Here is an 18,718-nt window from a genome sequence, read left to right on the forward strand (position 1 = left end):
CACAGACGCACGAACGAACGCACGCGCGCACACACACACACACACACGCACACGCACGCTTCTGCATGCCCCCCACCCCCACCTCCCAGTTAATCTATTTTTAACCTCAACACACACACCAGCCCAAGGCAGAGCTGTGGGAGAAGCCCCTGTATCACACACACACACACACACACACACACACACACACACACACACACACACACACACACACACACACACACACACACACACACACACACACACACACACACACACACACACACACACACACACACACACGCCCCCATATCAAGCAGCCTGCATTGACAGCCTGCTCTCCCCTTCTGAGGCAGTCTGTTAAATAAGCATGTTCGAAACACATGGAGGCTGTGTGAACACTAACACACTAAGATAAGACTAGAGAGTAGACAAGCTCATCAGTAACACAGCCGTGGCTTTCTACTCTAGCGCTGCTACAGAGCTGCTCTACTGTCACGCAGGCAAAATATTGTGCAACATTTCAGCAGACCAGTGTTAATCTAACACTGATGACGCCAATGTACATTTCAGTAACCCCCAGAGTTAATCTAACACTGATGACACCAATGTACACTTCAGTAGCCCAGTGGTAACGTAACACCGCTGACACCAATGTACACTTCAGTAGCCCAGTGTTAATCTAACACTGATGACACAAATGTACACTTCAGTAGCCCAGTGTTAATCTAACACTGATGACACAAATGTACACTTCAGTAGCCCCCAGTGTTAATCTAACACTGATGACACAAATGTACACTTCAGTAGCCCCCAGTGTTAAACTGGCCCCCTGATGATGACATACATTTGCAGTGCACACAATCAATTCAGTCAGCCGTTAATCAACCCAAACGCCTCCTCACACTAAACACGGCAGGTCAGATGTTATCAAGGTCTGTAGTACTGTACGACCCCCTCTCCATGCGTCAGGCACACAAATGTGCACACACACACGTGCACACACACACACACACACACACACATGAGCCATCACCCAAAATTAGGCTCGCATCATGCTGAAAAAAAAAGCACACACACACACACACACACACACACACACACACACACACACACACACACACACACACACACACACACACACACACACACACACACACACACACACACACACACACACACACACACACACACAATCCAACCCCCCAGTGGCTGGTGCAGGCGGTAAATTGTGAATGGTGGTGCAATGGTGGAGTGTTGGCAAGCGCTGCTCTGGCGTAGTGGTGCCAGTGTTGGCAAACATAGCTTTACAGTTTCCCATCGCGAGGCAGGCAGGGGGAGGGGGCGACGCAATCTGGTGATGTCACCTCCGCGAAAGAGAGAGAGTGTGTGTACGCATGAGTGGCCTCGAGCACAGAGACTCCCCCACCACAGGCTTAACACACACACACATACATACACTGAGGGCAAACACACACTACATGATGCCTCCTCACTCGCTGACCACATGCTGCACTCCAAAGACACACACGCACACTGACTACCACGCACACTGACTACCACACACACACACACACACACACACCTTCAGTGGCTACACGCTCGACACTGCACTGGTCGCTCTATTCAACCTGACACTCTGCACGTTAGACACTCGACAAAAGAACACAGTCACCAGATCAAGCACTCTTATTGTGACGCTAGAGTCCCCTTCTCTTGTACTTAACCTCTCTCTCTCACTCTCTCTCGCTCTCTCTCTCTCTCTCTCTCTCACACACACACACACGGTTCCATCTTGCGCTCTCTGTTGGTACCATCAATTACAGAAAGTGGCCCTCTAAGGGTCTGGATAGATCAGGGCTGCTATTACTAGGCCACCTATTTTCAATCAATACACAAATATCTGAGGCGCCAGGCCAGCACCATAAACAGGCTTACACTCACCCTGGCTTTAAAATCATTTTAATGAGTCTTCTGAGAAGAAAATGCACCTCCTCTGAGATGATAAGGATAAAATCCATTATTTGTCTCATATAACGTGCAAGCGCACACACACACGCACACACACGCGCACTAATCTGGCCTTGAATAGAGGAAACTGGCACAATGGCCAAAATAGCCGCGAATTACCAGACGGAGGGTGAGAGACTGCAGGCAGATGAGAAGCAGCAGATCACAGCAGTATTTGGGGCGATAATGGATTGCCCAGAAAATGATCTATTGCATATCTTAGGCCAATACACTGACTGATGAGGGGTGGTGGGGGACCGAACAGGAGTGCTTGCACCTTTTTTTTACACAAAGAAGTCAAAGGCAAAATAACTACCAGACTTCACACATCATAATTAAATGCATTGACGTTTCAAATGTTCCATGTGCAATGGACATAAACAACAAACCTCAATTCCTGCCTAACTCAAAACCTCTGTTACATTTAAATGTGTGATGTACAACAAAAGCTGAAACGTCCAGAAACTGCCTTCAACATGATCATATAGTAAACAATAACCTGTTGGAATCCCAAACATTATTTATGTCTAGAAAAAAATAGTCCCTTGGCATAAATTATGATCTTTAAATGCAGAGATGTAGAATAGACTGCTTTCAAGCTTTTAACTCATTCTACATTAGTCTACTAGCCATCTAATATACTACTGAATATTTCTTTAAAATATGATTTTGCAAAGCCCTGACACTGGTGTACAATAATACACCTAATCAAACGATTAGCTTTTAACACTGCAATGCTTGACAGGGGAAACAAACGTGGATACAAATGACCTCTCTGGTTTGGTCGAAGAATGTGACAGCTGAACAGAGTTCAAATGCACATATTGCCAACACACGAGAGTGGACGACTGCAATTGCCAAAACTAAAATCTGCGTTCTCAAAAAGAAATGCGACCTGCGACATCTGCAAAAACTGGCCTGTAGTAGGCCCTGTATCGCTGTTTTGCTTTTTGACTAAAACCCCAGGCTACGGTGTGTGACAGGGCCAAGGACGCTAAAATAATCCCCAATAATGTCGTAGTATGTCCTTGCCAGACAGGGATAGGGTATATCCTTTGATTAAAATGCAAGATAATGTCGCCAAAACAGCTGACATGGCTGTGATGCCATGGAAAGCTGTTGTGATCATATGCAGTGTTTTTCTAGCTATATACGTCAAATTCAGATAGTGTTTGTCGACCTATATGCATTATCTACCAACAGTGGAATCTCATTTAATCACTCCCACGGTACAGTGATACCTAGCTCGCGCAGGAATTGGTCATTTTATTGTTAGCATAATCTCGCTAACTGGCTAGAATGTAATGTTCGTGTACCTGACAGAGCTACTGTAATGTTAGCCAAGCTGTTAGCAATAAGCAAGCCAGCTACAGATGTTAGCTTACAAGCTAACGTTAATCGTAATACTTGTTATTTTCACTATCCTGCTGTCCATTGGTTAGCCTAAAAGACAACTGCATTTTTGAGTATGCACTCTAGTGTCCCCTGGATCATGGAGTTGTCGAATTAAAATGTAAATGTTTTTTTTAATAACAGGGCCAACAGCAATAAAAATAAGCTTCGGGAGCTGAGCATTATGACCTGGGATATCCGAGTACTGTCAGGGTTTGCTAGCTAACTGTCAACCATTTGGGCATTCCTCTTCCCTCTTCTGAAACAAAGCAAAGGGAAGGAAAAGCAGCTCAAACTAGATCGGGGAGATTGCACACATAATCGCACCTAACTAAACACGACGTCCTTTTCCATCGGGAATGACAAGGCCCAACTGATGACACTTTCGTGACTACTGTTACCCATTTGGTCACATCTGTATACCTTTGTAATGCACCCGCAGATTGTTCTGTGAGAGACCGATGTAGCTGTATTTATCCTTGGGGCTCCAAGATCGGGGTAAGGGGGTTTCTTCCTCATTCACGGCCGGGTACAGCCGCTTCAATCGTTCGTTTAGCTCGTGCTCGTGGTAGTTTAAAGCAGGATCCCCGGGTATCAAGCTCCCCGCTCCGAGTTCTGCCATTTTTGGCTCTGTACGTTAATCTGTTCTTATTTCCCTACCCTGTTGTGTCAATCCGCTGAAAACACAGAGCAAGATAGACTGAGGAGAAACAAACAGCAGTAGTACGATATCCCCGGATAACCAGCGTTACAGTCAGACAGTAGGTGCCGTGTGGGTACTGTAGTTGAAAACAAGACCTAATGCGCTACTGAGCTGTCATTGCGTGTGAAGCGCCAACTACAGAGCCCAGGAAGGAACACACCGTGTGCTCTTTCAGAGTCTGGGTGTGGGATGAAGCCTTGGAAATGTAGTTTTGAAGTTTTATTACAAATGCTCTGCATTGAGGATTTTAATTGTATTTCTTGCTATTGTGAACTGTATTAATTTTGCATTTCTTTAAAAAGATGAAACATACAATGCATGGTTTCAGGCTATACAGTCTATATGAGTGGCAATGAGATGGACATGATTTCCACTAAATACAATGAGTTATTGTGTGATTCATTACATAGTTATTACAGTGATGTGTCATGGCATGCTTTTCAATGAACTATGTGGTATTACTTTGTGGTGTTATTGTAGGTTAATTTGAGTTTTATTACATAAATACAAATTAGCTTTGAAACGTGAGTCAAATAATTTAGGCAAGCATTCGATGAAATTAAACACGGACCTGTAAGTATTTACAGTATATATAATTAATATTTATAATATAATTAATATATATATAATTTTATTTACTCATGCCTGCAAGCAACAGGCAGGCATCTGGTGCACGAGGTCCTTCGTGGGTCCTAAGTTGCTATAGAAACCATGTGTACACAATATCGGGACTGGTGTTGACTTGCTGTCAACTTGTCGTCAGACTTTTCTGCACGTTTTCTTTCATTGTTTCACTCCTGTAATACCTAATGGCAGTAAAATCCTAGTCAACGTTTTTTTTCCAGATGTCCATTCACGTGGATTCAAAGTTACCACCTTTTACTTTGTCCAAAAGTTTCTAGCTTTCTTTCTTGCCTGGATTCCTGACAACAGCTCTAACAAGCACTGCCAGTAGGTAGATATTTTTGTTAAGCAATTGTCAGCAATGACAAGTGAGTTGGTCCAAGATCTAGATTAATGACCAATCATCCAGTAGTAGTACTAATAGTTCCATTGCTCTCTGTCAGATTTCCAGCAATGCAGTCAAATGTGGAAGGTGGAAAAGGTGCTATGCCAGAGCAGCATAGTAGTGTTCCAGTATGCCTGTCTGACTTAACCAAGCTGCGAGTAAGTAGTATTCTGTGCATTGTATTGTAGGTATGGTAACCTTTCCATACATGTAAGAAAAACAGTATAAAAAACTATAGGTTTTTTTTTTCTTACTGAAGAACTGAACTGAAGGGGGAAAAAGTACCTTTTTACTCAGAGAAGCACAGATTGTCATCTAGGGCAGTGTTTCCCAACCAGGGGTACGTGTACCACTAGGGGTACGCGATCACACATCAGGGGGTACGCGGAAAGATGTAATAATAGCAAATATATTGAGTGTAGTCACATTGAGATAGAGGAATAGAGCATGAATGAGGGTGAGGGGGTACTCATCATTTGACAAAATGGCTTAGGGGGTACGCAGGACAAAAAAGGTTGGGAAACACTGACCTAGGGGGGAACTGCATTGCCAGAGCTGTAGTCACTTTAATGATAGCGCAGCTGCAAAGTCTGCACTCTGCATATCACCAAGGTTGTTGTTCCTTCAAAGCATTTCCAAGCATAGAATTTGTAGTAGGGATAATGTAAGTCAGCTGGTATGCAATGCTATGTCACTCTGTATACATAGTCCTTATGTCCTGTAGTCCTTATAAAACATTCATATATTATTTATCCTCTCCCTACAGTCCATTCCACTCTCCTCAATGTTTTGGTAGTACAGTATAACCTCCTCACTCAAACTCTAGACTTTCCTGTAGTGTCCCCAAACTGTGGAATTCCTCTCACTACTAGGCTGTAACGCAGTGGTCTCCAATTATTTCCCCCCATGGACCAAATTATGTTTCGCAAATGAGGCTGGGGGCCAAACAAATCGCCAGACTGTATGGCCACAGATAGCGCACATATACACGTATGTTTTCCTTTGTTCCAACTTCATGGTGGGCCAAATGTTTGCCAGGCTGGATCTGGCCCGCGGGGCACCATTTTTTAGACTACTGCTGTAACTGTTTGTCGTCATCTCGCACCTATTGCAAGAACATGCCTTGTACTCCGTGTGCAACATAGCCTTATTGACTGTTTGTTTTGTTGTTTGTTTTGTTTCCTCTTGTGACCAGAGAATGGCTCTATGTGTAAATATGACTAAAGTTTTCTTGTTAGGGTACGTTCATCCAATCCACATAGTTTTGTATGTGTCAGAAGTGACTAATGTGCCCTGCGTTACAGAGTGGCTGCGGCAGTGGCTACCTGTCCACCTGGCCTTCTCATGCCACATCACTGACCGTCGGCCACAGGCGCAAAGACCTCAAGAAAAGAGATGCCAAGAATCATGGGTATGTTTATGATACATTCATGTCTTACATGTTTTTATTATTTATTTATATAATGTGTGAAGCTTATAAAGTATTGCTCGTTTTTGGTCCAGTGAAGTCGTTTTTAATCTGGGGTTGATGGTATTTTGGCAGATGCAGTCCTGCGTTCAGCGACTCAGTCGGGAAGCCTCGGTTCCTGATGCAGTTGGAAGGTTATTTGAAGAGAGAATTGCAAGCACTGGACCTACAGCAGCCAAAACTACAGGAGCGGCGACTCCAGGTGCGACCAAATTAACACTCTCCTTGAGTTCAGCCTAAACCCATATTGCTTTTAACACACTTTCAAAACTACAGCAAAATTGTCAAATCGCTGAAATTTAGCTTTTCTCCCATATGAAGACATACCGGGAAGTGTTTGACTGTTTCATCGAGGACTTCAAAACCTACAAGCCATTGTTGACAGCCATCAAAAATGAATATGAAGCCACTTTTGGTAGGTAGGCCTGAAACCGACCGTGGCTGCTGTGTGACGTTTCTCCCAATGCGTTGGCCTGTCTGACGATTTAGGCGTTTGGAGGTTGGGGTGCGCACATCCGCAAAACCAATAATCCATGTGCTAGACTTAAGTGGTGGACAGTGTGATAGAGTGGTCCGCACACTGGGCATGAGCTCCAAAAATTAGGCCCGAGGAAGGTCCCACAGGTGGATCAAAACTTTGCCATTTGTATAATGAAATATGTATGATATTTTTTTAGAGCTCATGCCCTGTCTGAAGATTTAACCGTATTCACTGACTTGGCCCTGCAAATAGATGTGTAACTAACCCTCCTCCACTCCACTGAATTGTGTCAGAGTATATGCAAGAGCAGATCCGGGAGTTGCAGCCACTGAAGAGTCAGCTGACGCTGGTGTCGGAGCAGTGCGAGCGGCGCATCGTCGGCCTGAAGGAGGAGGAGAGGGTGGAGATGAGGAGCCTGAGGGACGACAAGAGGAGGCTTCAGAGGGTCATAGACGACCTGAGGGAGAAACAGCGCAGCCTGGAGGCACAGGTGCGCATCAGCATCCACTGGACTAGCAACGGCCCACACTGGTGCATATTCAAAAACCTCAAAAACCTTACCGCTTCCTCACTTTAATACTTCAGAATCACCCCAGAAACCTTGCCGCTTCCTCACTTTAGTATTTTAGTACCACCCAAGACTTTCAGCTTTCTTTNGTTGTCTCATTTTACGACTTGATTGAAGGAAGCAGGAGGCAGTCCTCTTATCTTGGATATGATGTTTGTTTTCCCCCATTGATCCAGGTGTCTCGTCTGCAAGAGGAGCTTGGTGCCCAGTATCTGGCCTACAGGAACGAGTATGATGCACGGAAACTACTCATTGCAAACATCGGCAGCATGAATTACGGAGCAGCGGAGGAATCACAAGATGGTGGCGATGGTAGGAGTTAGATAGGCCTATTGTATGTCCTATAAGAGATAGCATTAACACAACATGTTCCCAATCAGCAATACAGTACATCATCTGGGAGAATGCTGTCCTTATGGAAGGCTACTATAAATGGTAGAGGCTCTGGTATACAACGTCTAACCAAGGTTCTCCAAACAACTCTAGTAATCCAATCAACTGATTAGATATTAGATAAATACATCAACTGATTTTTATCTTCAGGCCTGTCAACATGGGGGACAAAGGGGTCAGTTGTCCCTGGCCCAGGCAGATGGGAGGCCCAGAATTATATGCATGTATACACTGTAAGCATTGAAGTGGGAGATTTTTTCAGATGATTTTGTCTTGGATCCGGTCAAAGCTTTCAGTGGCTCTGTTTATCTACCATAAATGTAGGAATGATGAGCAGTTATTCATATCTACTCAATCGTTTCAGTGTTGTAAGGGAAGTGGATAACCCGTTACCCCTCTCCCTATAGTGGCAGAGTGTGATGATCCAGTTAAGGTGAAATTGGCCCTCAAGGTGTGCCGAGAGGACTTGACTAAAGCTCAGGTGGAGCTGAACCGCCTACACTCTGAATACGGAGACGTAGTGCCACGCAGAGACTGGGAGAGCCTGGACCGCTCACATCAGGAGAACGTTCAGAAGGTGCCGTCTCATCACATCACAGCTCACCATTTGATTTCCCTATTTAGCATTTAGCATTAGTTCCGGCTGTCTGACGATCCATGATTGAGCTGTAAATATAGGCTTATGAAATATTCACCCCTCTGACTGTAGCTGGAGACTCTGCAAACAGACTTTGATGTGATGAAGTCGGAGTACGACACCCTACTGGAGGTGCATAAGCAGGTGACGTCAGAGAGGGACAGCCTGCAGGCGGAACTGGAGGTCTTCCAGGGGACATCCACCCCCAGACCTGATTGGGACAACTGTGCAGGTACTAATACTACCTTTAGGAATAAAAAACAGTATGGATTAGAGCAGTGATTCTCAAACGGTGTGCCGGGGCCCCACTGGTGGGCCCTAAAGGTAAGGCTTATTCCAAGTGGGCCTTGAACTAATTTTTCTAAAACTCAAAATAATATGTGTGCGTGTTGGTGTTGACTATTTATTTGAGTTTTATGGTTTATGGGGTCAGAGATGGGCCCTGAACATTTGTGAAAATTTCAAGTGGGCCCCAAGATGGAAAAGGTTGGGAACATCCTAGTCTAGAGGTATTTATTTACGTTAGGGCAAAGATGGTATGGATACAGAGCAGGCGTCACCAATGTGGTGCCCTGTGGGCATCAGGTATCCCTCCAGGAGCTTCGGTGATGCCCACCAAGGATGCTAATGAATAGTGATGATGACTACAAGATTTTAGTCTCAGTTAATGTGTTTCTTTGTTTAAATATGAAAGTATTTCTTTATAACCTATAAAGAATATTCCTTTATCATCTATAAGCAAATTATCATTCAATTATAGTCTGATTTCAGAACAATGCCAAGACATCGGTAGAGGATTTCTTAACAAATTCATAGGCCACGGGTAGCCCTCAGACCAAGAAAGCTTGGGGACCCCTGGATGTGAGTGTGTATTTATTAGCTTAGAGGGAATAGCATAACATGTTGTCTCACTGGGCTTGAGGCCACTCCACTTCATGCTGTGAGAGTGGGAATATGCATTGAAAACCACAACGATCAGATCTGCACACTTAAGTATGCTGATCATAATTTGTAAATAAAACGTATCATGGGTAAATTAAATGGAATAAGAATGGTGCTAATCTGTAAAGACCTTTTGCTTTTGAATTACGGATGTGTGTGTCCTGTTCTTTTACTTTGGGAATAAATCTTGCTGTCCCGTATAATTCCAGAGATGCTTGGAAGCAGCGATCGTTGGGCAGAACTCTTCGAGGGCCAGTCCAGCCAACGGCGCCTCCTATCGCTTCTGGGGAGCATTGCAGAGACGACCTCCAAAGACTACTTCCAGGGGCTGGTACACACATCCTCAAAAGCCTCATGGGAACACAATATGCTAATCCAATGTTGATCTGTGGTTGCAGAAAACTACAGATACATCCACCTTACCAATCAAGGGGTAGTGGGCCAGTGATGCATTTAGAAAGAGAAAATATTAATAAAGCAAATCTGTCCCAAATCTGTCACCTAGGGCTCTGGCAGCGATGTGCCCGTATACCTGCACTATGAGGGCCAGTTGAAGAATCTCAAGCTGAAAAGAGCTGACGTTGTGAGGATGATGAAAGAGGTCATGAAACAGAAACGAGCTGCAGACGAGGAGGTATGTTTTAGGTTTATTGCATGTTAACAACTTAATGATCACGACTTAACTTAACTATAACATCTTTCTCACTGGAAGTCATTTAACATTATGCAATGGCAAAATACTGTATGTCCGTACTACAAGGCAACTAACTATAAAGTGCCTAACGAAACACTGTCTTGACGGTGTAGCAAGGGGTGCAGAGTGAGATTGGTGAGTTCCTGCATAAGTTCCTGGAGAGGCAGCATGGTGAGCGGGCAGGCGAGTGGGCCTACAGCCTGCTGGAGGTTCTGCAACACCAGCGCAGCATGGATGACCTTATCGGCCTCTTCAGTGACATCCTCGCTGGAAAGGTACGTGCACCGTGTTCACACGGCAAACCTGGGATTCACAGTCCAATCCAGAGGACATGGCCTATCCACCTTGCACTGCTAACGTGAAAGGTACGCCGTATTTACACTGCAAATTTGGGATTCATAGTCCCAGTCCAGATGGACAGGTAATGTGAATAATCTGCAATGTTTTGTTGTGCCAGTGTTGACTGAAGGGATTGATGGGGCTATACATAAGTACAATACGCTGTAAGAGCACTATGGGTCATTTCACGTGAAATCAGACACTTTGGGACGTGACCGACACAGATTTCAATCATACTTGCTGTGCCTGTTTAGTAGCAAGGTAGGACCCCAGAACTGCATTTGTGTGAATCTGACACCAATATTAAGGGAGAAATAGACTACCAAAGGTTTACATATGAGGGTAGGACACTATACATTCAGCCTTGATTATATCAGTCAGTGTAAGTCACAAAAAGATGTCGGAGGTGTTGTTTGAAAGCTCTTTTCTGACTCTACAAATTACACAAACAGCATGGAATACTGCAACCTTCAAATGTGAATTATGATAAGTTGAAAAATTAAAAATTGAATATAAAAAATGCCCAGTTTCTTGTCTAAACATAGCCTGTAAGGTCATAAACAACACCTGAAATGGGGTGTTTGGTCCTTTATTCATTTCAGAGATAATGGGACAAAGGTTGAAATGAGTTGTAATGAAGGAGTAATAGAGTAGTGTCAGGGACAGGACTGGACTGGCCATCTTGTCTCATAATGGGCATTTTCACGGTGGGCCCTGCACCCTCGTCGGTCCCTATTACAGGTACTCAAAAACTACACAGCTTCTGCCCATTGTCAATGGACACACTGGACCATCTTCAGCATTCAGAGAAGGCATGGTTCAAATAATAAGCTCATTTTCTAAATGTTCAAGCATCAAAGGGTATGTTGTAGCTGTATATGATGGCAACTAGTGGCAAGCATGTGTAGAGGAATGTATGCCGAGCACTGGAACGGTGAAACTGAACTTCCTGTATCCTCATGGACCATCTCCATACTTCACATATTCCGATAGACATGCTGTCATGTGATATTACTATGGCATTACCATATTATTAAAAGGTGATTTGTATGATGCCATATATTTGAGTCCCATTATCTCTGAAATTAATAAAGAACCAAACACCAGCATTTCAGGCGTTGTTCATGATATTGCAGGCTATGTTTAGACAAGGAACTGGCCATTTTAACATATACGTTTTTTTGATTTTCAATTTTTAATTTTTCAATTTATGATAATTCATATTCTGAGGGTAGTTGTATTCCATGCTGTTGTGTAATTTGTAGAGCCAAAATAGAGCTTTCAAATAACACCACTTCTTTATGTGAGTTACACTGACTGATATAGTCAAGGCTGAATGCATAGTATCCTACTATGTAATATGTAAAAACTTTGCTAGTCTGTTTCTCCCTTAATATTGGTGTCAGATTCACACAAATGCAGTTCTGGGGTGCTTCCTTGCTACTAAACAGGCACAGCAAGTATGATTGTTATCTGTGTCGGTCGCGTCCCAAAGTGTCTGATTTCACGTGAAATGACCCCTATCCACCTTATTACCCTGCCCACTAACCCCGCCCATTTCAACAGTTTTCGTGCTCCCACTCCATTTGTGGTCTGGTAGTTCTTGTCAAGCTGCCCATAGCCATTTAGAATGAATTGAGCACGAGCAACTGGCACTTAAATAGAAATGGTTTCACTCTTCTAACTGTGGATTGGATTATAAGATGGTTAGTTCTCTTAATGCAGTAGCTCCTCTACTGGAGAAAGGACCTCTCTGCATTATTATTATGACGTGGATGTTTCAGCAGTAGGTACTATATAGAGCAGGGGTTCCCAAACTTTACTATGACAAGGCCACCGTATACCGGTATGTTCCAGCCAAGGGCCCCCTGACATGGGTCGTGCCATACTATTTTTTCCTACACACCCACAGCCAAAGTCTACTGTAGGTGTCCCACTGGGATATAGCGTAAAATAAAAACCATAACGGTAGTACTGTTCAGAAATGCAATACCTGTATATTATTATAATGCAGTTCTTAACTAATGGGAATATTGTTTCACTTTTTTGATTCATTGTGGTGTACATTCGTTATTGAAAAAAAATATTTTGTTTTGCTATACCTTTCCTGCCAACCTGCCGCGCCCCCACTAGCACCCTCTCACGGCCCCCGGTCCCCACTTTGAAAACCACTATACTTCTTTGTGACTATAATGAGGTATTGGCTGTTGAGTGTGATGGGTGTTTGACAGGTGGATGAAAGTGTATACTACGGGCAGCTGCAGCTGGTTAATCAGGTACTGAAGACGCTGATCCAGGCTGACACAGCAGAGACGGGCATACTCACAATTTCAGACTTGAGGTGAGGGGAAGGAAGCACTTGAACAAGCAAACATGTACATACAGTAATATTATATTACAAGTGCAGCAGGTTTATAATATTTATTACTATATCCTACTAACTGTCTCGCCCTTTAAATAAAGGCCATGTATGTCTGACTCTCTAGTGTCACTATTAAAATATTTTCTTCATGTTCCCATTTGCATGACAGTGAAGCTTTGAAGAAAGCCTTCCCCCTGAAGTCTGAGCATGATTTAAACGAGCTACTCAGCGCTGCTCAAGCTGAACTGGAAAGCACCGAACGTGGTCTCGCCTATCAGCGGCTGTTTACTGAGGTAGTAGTTTGCCCCATCACAGCCACTTTTCATATTCCAAATGCCACACATTGTTGGTCAATAATATTGCTAGTGCATTTTTAATGTAAAATTCACAAGAAACCCAACCACTTGTCTGGTTAGTTAATTTATTTCAAATAAATTAACTAACCAGACAAGTGGGTACATGTATTAACTAACATTTACATGTTTCAAATAAATTAACTATCCAGACAAGTGGGTACATGTATTAACTAACATGTACATGTTAGTCCCATCATTTCATGGGGTAGTTACAAGAGCATAATTCAAGGTTTCATGTAAACAGTCTCTTCCACTGACTGGTCTCTACTCTTCGAGACCCTCCAACAGTACCTCCGCAAGTCTGCGACCCACCCTGGGGTCCCGGCCCCCAGTTTGGGAACCACTGAGTTATAGTGTAGGGAAACACAGTGGAGTGGACACACCACACAATGGACACCACGCACAGTGTGACTGCCTTTACAGTCTGTGTTTGTTGTTGCGTGATCTACAGTGTTCTCTGTTCAGGATTTGGATAGCCAGATCAAGGGCTTTGTGAACCTGGTGAAGAGGCAGGCCACAGCCGAGAGATACCACTACGTCAACCAGCTCCGGATACAGCTGGAAGGGAAACGGTATGCACAGACATATCACACAGGAGGTTTAATGACTGATAAGATAATGATAATTCTGAAAGTGTGTGTGTGTGTGTGTGTGTGTGTGTGTGTGTGTGTGTGTGTGTGTGTGTGTGTGTTTTACATACAGAGAAGTGGATGTGGCAGACCTGCGTACGGCTTTCACTGCAATTGATCCCTCACTTGACTCCCAGGCACTGGATGCTAACTTGGGCATTGTGTTTCGGGCAGAGACCCTAAACCAGGCACAGTCGCTTGACACAGAAGTTGCCCTGCAGCGCCTTCAAGCGGCCAATGTCAGCAGGGCAGGTCCTCCAGCACCGCACATATGAACAGTAATATGCATTAATGCTGTGTTTTATGCTTAAAATTGCGTACGTAAGGTATGTGTAAAGTCTTGCTTAAAACATGTGTTCCCTTTTGCAATCATTTACACATTAAAATATTAATTTTGGATAGCATATCATCGGATGACATTTAATGCGAATAACAATTAAACATGTTTTTGTCATTTTTTATCATGAATATGCACACCTATTACAAATACACTGCATAAATAATAAAAGGATTGAGTATCCAACGTGCAATGGATTATAATTTTGAACATAGGGTTGTAAGTCTAAACAGGAAGTCGCGTAAGCATTGTGGGACGTGTAGTTCCGCTTTGAGCCTGCTTGGCGTGCTAAGAAGCGCGACGCTAAGAAGAAAACAAATCCAGGCCAAACTTCTCGAAATTAACCTCGAACATCTCTGAAAGTGTTAAATAAGCATGCCTGGATTTACGTGCTGCGTGCCTGGCTGCTACAACAACTCCCAACGGGACCGCGATCTCCGCTTTTACACATTTCCAAAGGATACAACACAGAGAGAGATTTGGCTGAAGAACATCTCCAGGAGCGGGGTTAAAGGGTGCTTCAGTACCTTCCAGCCCACCACGGGCCATCGAGTGTGCAGCGAACACTTTGCTGGGGGCAGAAAGACCTATACAATCCGAATCCCAACTATATTTCCACTCCGGGGCGTAAACGAAAAGAGGAGCCGAAGAGGAAGGGGCAGAGGTAGGAGAACACCCGCCGTTGTTGTGCCCTTGGTATCCGTTCCCTCACCTGCAAATGTCTGCACTTCAGACGGTTCAACACAATTTACCAGCACAGAAGTGCAAACTGGTCAGAACGGGCATGATACGAAACCGGTGGACCTTACCGTGCAAACCGATGAAACTACTGTGGTGCCTGGCCCGGCGACTATGCCTGAAGAGCTGAACATTCAGCTGGTTGAGAGTGCATTGAGTGCAGCGAGAGGCGCTTCGATTCGCAGTGTATTTGACGTGGGAACGGTAAGCGCCTTGGACCATGCATATTCTCTGCCCATTGGAACAACTTCTGCCGACCTGTTGCGAAAACTAAACGAACAACGGGACATCATCGCGTTGATGGAAGTGAAAATGAAGGAGCTAAAAACCAACCTCAACCACCTAAAAGTCACCGAAGCCAAGCTCATGGAGGAGATCAGAGATAGGGATTCGCTGATTTCCACATGTCTCTCCAAGAAACCCTACGAGGTTGACGGGTTCCTATAACGAACTTCACAACAAACTCTTATTGTTGATCTTATTTTGATATGATTGAAGGCCAATGCTATCTTCAGAAAAGGCCTTGCTGTACATTAAGGTAGACTGTTTTTCTGCGGCTTTTTAAAAACACCCGATCATCTATCGCCATCCAATGGACTGAAACTAACAGACCTACATGTTATTAGTTGTGTTTGTGCAGATCTCATTAGAATGACTACGTAGGCCTCCAGTTTATATTTGGATTTTGAGTGTACTCAGTGTGATTAGACTACAAAAAAACATGTTGATTTCCTTCAGGGATGAACAAAGACTTTTTTCAGTTTTTTTGCAGTCCATTATAGCTTTCAAGGGTGAGTTTGAAAGCATGGAGTTATCATTCCACTTGGAAATGACCTAAAGCATTCGCTTGAAATGTGTGGCCACCAGTTTGTCGTTTTCATTTTTTCCTAAAAGAAATAAACAGCATCCCATTTTACAAACTTGGGGTTGTAAATGTCAGCCTATTGTGTCAGATTTGCTAGCTTCTGGCTGTGTCAGTGACACATTTCATTTTCATTTAATTTGTTTATTTGGTTATGACAATGCACATTAATCAATACATCAGCTTGAGAGCTTCAATATAAACATGCCAGAGACACAGAGTGTAGTCTGGCTCTAATGCACAGTGTGATGTAATGTCTGTCAGTAGATCTGAATTCACGATTCAGCAGTTTAGTTTGGAGTGCTGATCTTAATCAGAAATACTTTGCAAAACACACAAGGACCGCTGGCCAAAGTAGGATACAAGTGTGAACATAGAAATAACGACAATTGGCAACGACCAACATGCATGTATGCTGAATTGCTCCTAGTCTTCTCTCAATAAATTACTGCAATATACAAATAAATTACAGCAAATTTCAAAATGATGTTATTGTAAAAGTGAAATACATTGCACCACAAAATAGTTGCCCAAAACATGGTAATGTGGGTGGTGTGAGCAAAGATGGTGAAGGTTCCTCATGATGGTTCATGCCTGTGGGAGCATGGTGCTGCAGGTCAGGTGTCATGGTTGATCCTTGCACATGAACAGAATTGGTAGGCTAATTTCCCCATCCCTCAGTTAATGGTGGTTTCTGCAAATGGCTTATCATAATGAATCTTTGGGTTTTGTACTGTTTTTTTTTTAATGATTGGCAGCTGTAGTCAAGTGAGTTGGAATTGAATGGTTGCCTTGTTTGAATCCCATCATCCACGGCCCCTAACCTCACTTTCGTCCGGGGAATGGTACCCTGTAATAACGAAGGCCGTTTCAGATAGGATGTTTTATTTTTCTCTGACGCAGTTGGATGTTTTATATTGTATTTCTATGGTGGGCTTGAAAAAATGCCTTAAGTGCTGTTTAAATTGCTGTTGCCAGTGTTTTTTTCTCACCCGCTCCAGGTGGTTTTCAAGCCCAGAAAAAAAATTGTGCTCTCCAAAACCACCTAACGTCAGTTGCTTTTTTGCCAGACGACTAATGAAGGGCTCTCTATCTTTTCGGGCCTTTAGCTCTGGATAAGTGTAGTGTAATGTACTGTATTGGTCACACATACTTCCCCAGTATGATGGAAATATTGCTACACAATGTCTACATAGCAACACATTGTATGTGGAATATACACTGATGATCTGAGACCTGCGTACTACTAACAGACATTGAGGGAGGTGCAATTCTGTGGTCATTTTACACTGTGGGACACTGGGTCGCCACAACCATACTGGATATGCTGTGTATTGTTGTTTCATTACATTACATTACTCTTTGCTGATGATTTTATCCAAAGCGACTTAAAGTTATTGCAGGGTATGGTTACAGTCCCTGGATTAATGTGGGGTTAGGTGTCATTCCCATTGACAGTAAATAGAGTGGACGCCAAATCAACGCTATTTGCCATTCAACGCTTTGAAGCCAGATTTGGGAACGTTCCAACTACATTCATTTTTTCATTTCGAAATGGAAAGGGATTAAAAGGGAGGTCATCGGTGTGTATTTCAACCTTTCAGTACATTGAAATTGTACATTTTGAGTCTGCACCTGGCTAAAATAGATGGATGTGAGTTTTGAATGAAATCCTATGGAGAGTATCATGATCTGCTTCTGTAGTCACAGTGCATGTTGATTTGTTATTTGATATGTTAATTTGTTTATCTTGGTCTCAAGATCAACAGACCAAGGATATGGATCACTGGAACCATGTTGTGTGGTCTGATGAGACCAAGATAAACGAATTTGCTTTAGATGGTGTTAAGCATGTGTGGTGGTAAACAAGTGAATTTTACCAAAAAAGTGCATCATCTGGCTAGTCAAGCATGGTAGTGGGACTGACATCGTTTGGGCAGGGCTTTTTCTGAACAGGGAAATAGGGGCGCTCCACCCTCATACCTCCGCGGGTGCGCCCTCATACTTCTTTTTTTTTAAATATATAAATTACTTTTTTGAGCGACCCTAGTAAATTGGGGATGTATGAATGCCGTCAACATTGGAAATTTGAATTACACCTAAAGAAGTATGCATGTCAACATGCACTGTGACTACAGAAGCAGACCATGATACTCTCCATAGGATTTCATTCAAAACGCACACCCATCTATTTTAGCCAGGTGCAGACTCAAAATGTACAATTTCAATGTACTGAAAGGTTGAAACGCACACCGATGACCTCCCTTTTAATCCCTTTTCATTTCAAAATGATTTCTTTGTTTTTTATTTTTATAAATTTTCAAAACTGTCAAGACCACTTGTTTTTCACATGGTCATAATGGAATAATTTGTGTAGGATTTTGACAACAGACAATCATTTGTAGCATTTGGAATAAGGCTGTAAGATAATAAAATGTGAAAAAAGTGAAGCGCTGTGAATACTTTCCGGATTGACTGTACACTGATGATCTGAGACTTGCGTACTACTAACAGACATTGAGGGAGGTGCAATTCTGTGGTCATTTTACACTGTGGGACACTGGGTCGCCACAACCATACTGGATATGCTGTGTATTGTTGTTTCATTACATTACATTACTCTTTGCTGATGATTTTATCCAAAGCGACTTAAAGTTATTGCAGGGTATGGTTACAGCCCAAGGGCACTTCAGCTGAGATTTTCAATATGTTAACCAAGATAAAGCCTATAATCGTCACTGCCAAAGTGGAATCAATCAACAAAGTGGAATCAAGTCCAGTCTCCTACTAAATGGGCATGATTTTTTCATTGAACTCTA

At 43.2% G+C, this 18,718-nt stretch overlaps 3 protein-coding genes across 5 annotated transcripts in view; 2 read left to right on the top strand and 1 right to left on the bottom strand.

Annotated features, from left to right (window-relative positions):
* Positions 1–4,211, bottom strand: part of ranbp10 (RAN binding protein 10) — a 57,677-nt gene extending 53,466 nt beyond the window's left edge. The window contains exon 1 of one of the 2 annotated variants that reach the window (XM_063197436.1): positions 3,805–4,211. In XM_063197436.1, the coding sequence (XP_063053506.1) occupies positions 3,805–4,003 (199 nt within the window). In that variant the 5' untranslated portion in view covers positions 4,004–4,211. The remainder of the gene's footprint in view (positions 1–3,804) is intronic. The other variant, XM_063197435.1, reaches the window with a different exon arrangement.
* Positions 4,212–4,808: 597 nt separating this feature from the next.
* Positions 4,809–14,485, top strand: tsnaxip1 (translin-associated factor X interacting protein 1). 2 transcript variants are annotated; one of them, XM_063197440.1, is made up of 16 exons: positions 4,809–5,039; positions 5,152–5,251; positions 6,398–6,504; positions 6,637–6,763; positions 6,883–6,976; positions 7,336–7,532; positions 7,787–7,922; positions 8,411–8,580; positions 8,713–8,872; positions 9,792–9,913; positions 10,088–10,216; positions 10,390–10,551; positions 12,847–12,956; positions 13,147–13,270; positions 13,799–13,905; positions 14,036–14,485. In XM_063197440.1, exons 2-16 carry the CDS (start codon positions 5,162–5,164, stop codon positions 14,235–14,237), a joined length of 2,037 nt encoding a protein of 678 aa, XP_063053510.1. In that variant the 5' UTR covers positions 4,809–5,039; positions 5,152–5,161; the 3' UTR covers positions 14,238–14,485. The 2 variants fall into 2 exon arrangements, with proteins under 2 accessions (XP_063053510.1, XP_063053508.1); XM_063197438.1 differs by having other exon boundaries at positions 4,809–5,035.
* Positions 14,486–14,550: 65 nt separating this feature from the next.
* On the top strand, positions 14,551–15,957 carry LOC134447792 (THAP domain-containing protein 11-like). Its single transcript, XM_063197441.1, has one exon. It carries the CDS (start codon positions 14,675–14,677, stop codon positions 15,482–15,484), a length of 810 nt encoding a protein of 269 aa, XP_063053511.1. The 5' UTR covers positions 14,551–14,674; the 3' UTR covers positions 15,485–15,957.
* The last annotated feature ends 2,761 nt before the right edge of the window (positions 15,958–18,718 follow it).

This window comes from Engraulis encrasicolus, chromosome 4, assembly GCF_034702125.1.
Source record: "Engraulis encrasicolus isolate BLACKSEA-1 chromosome 4, IST_EnEncr_1.0, whole genome shotgun sequence".
Classification (NCBI taxonomy): Eukaryota; Metazoa; Chordata; class Actinopteri; order Clupeiformes; family Engraulidae; genus Engraulis; species Engraulis encrasicolus.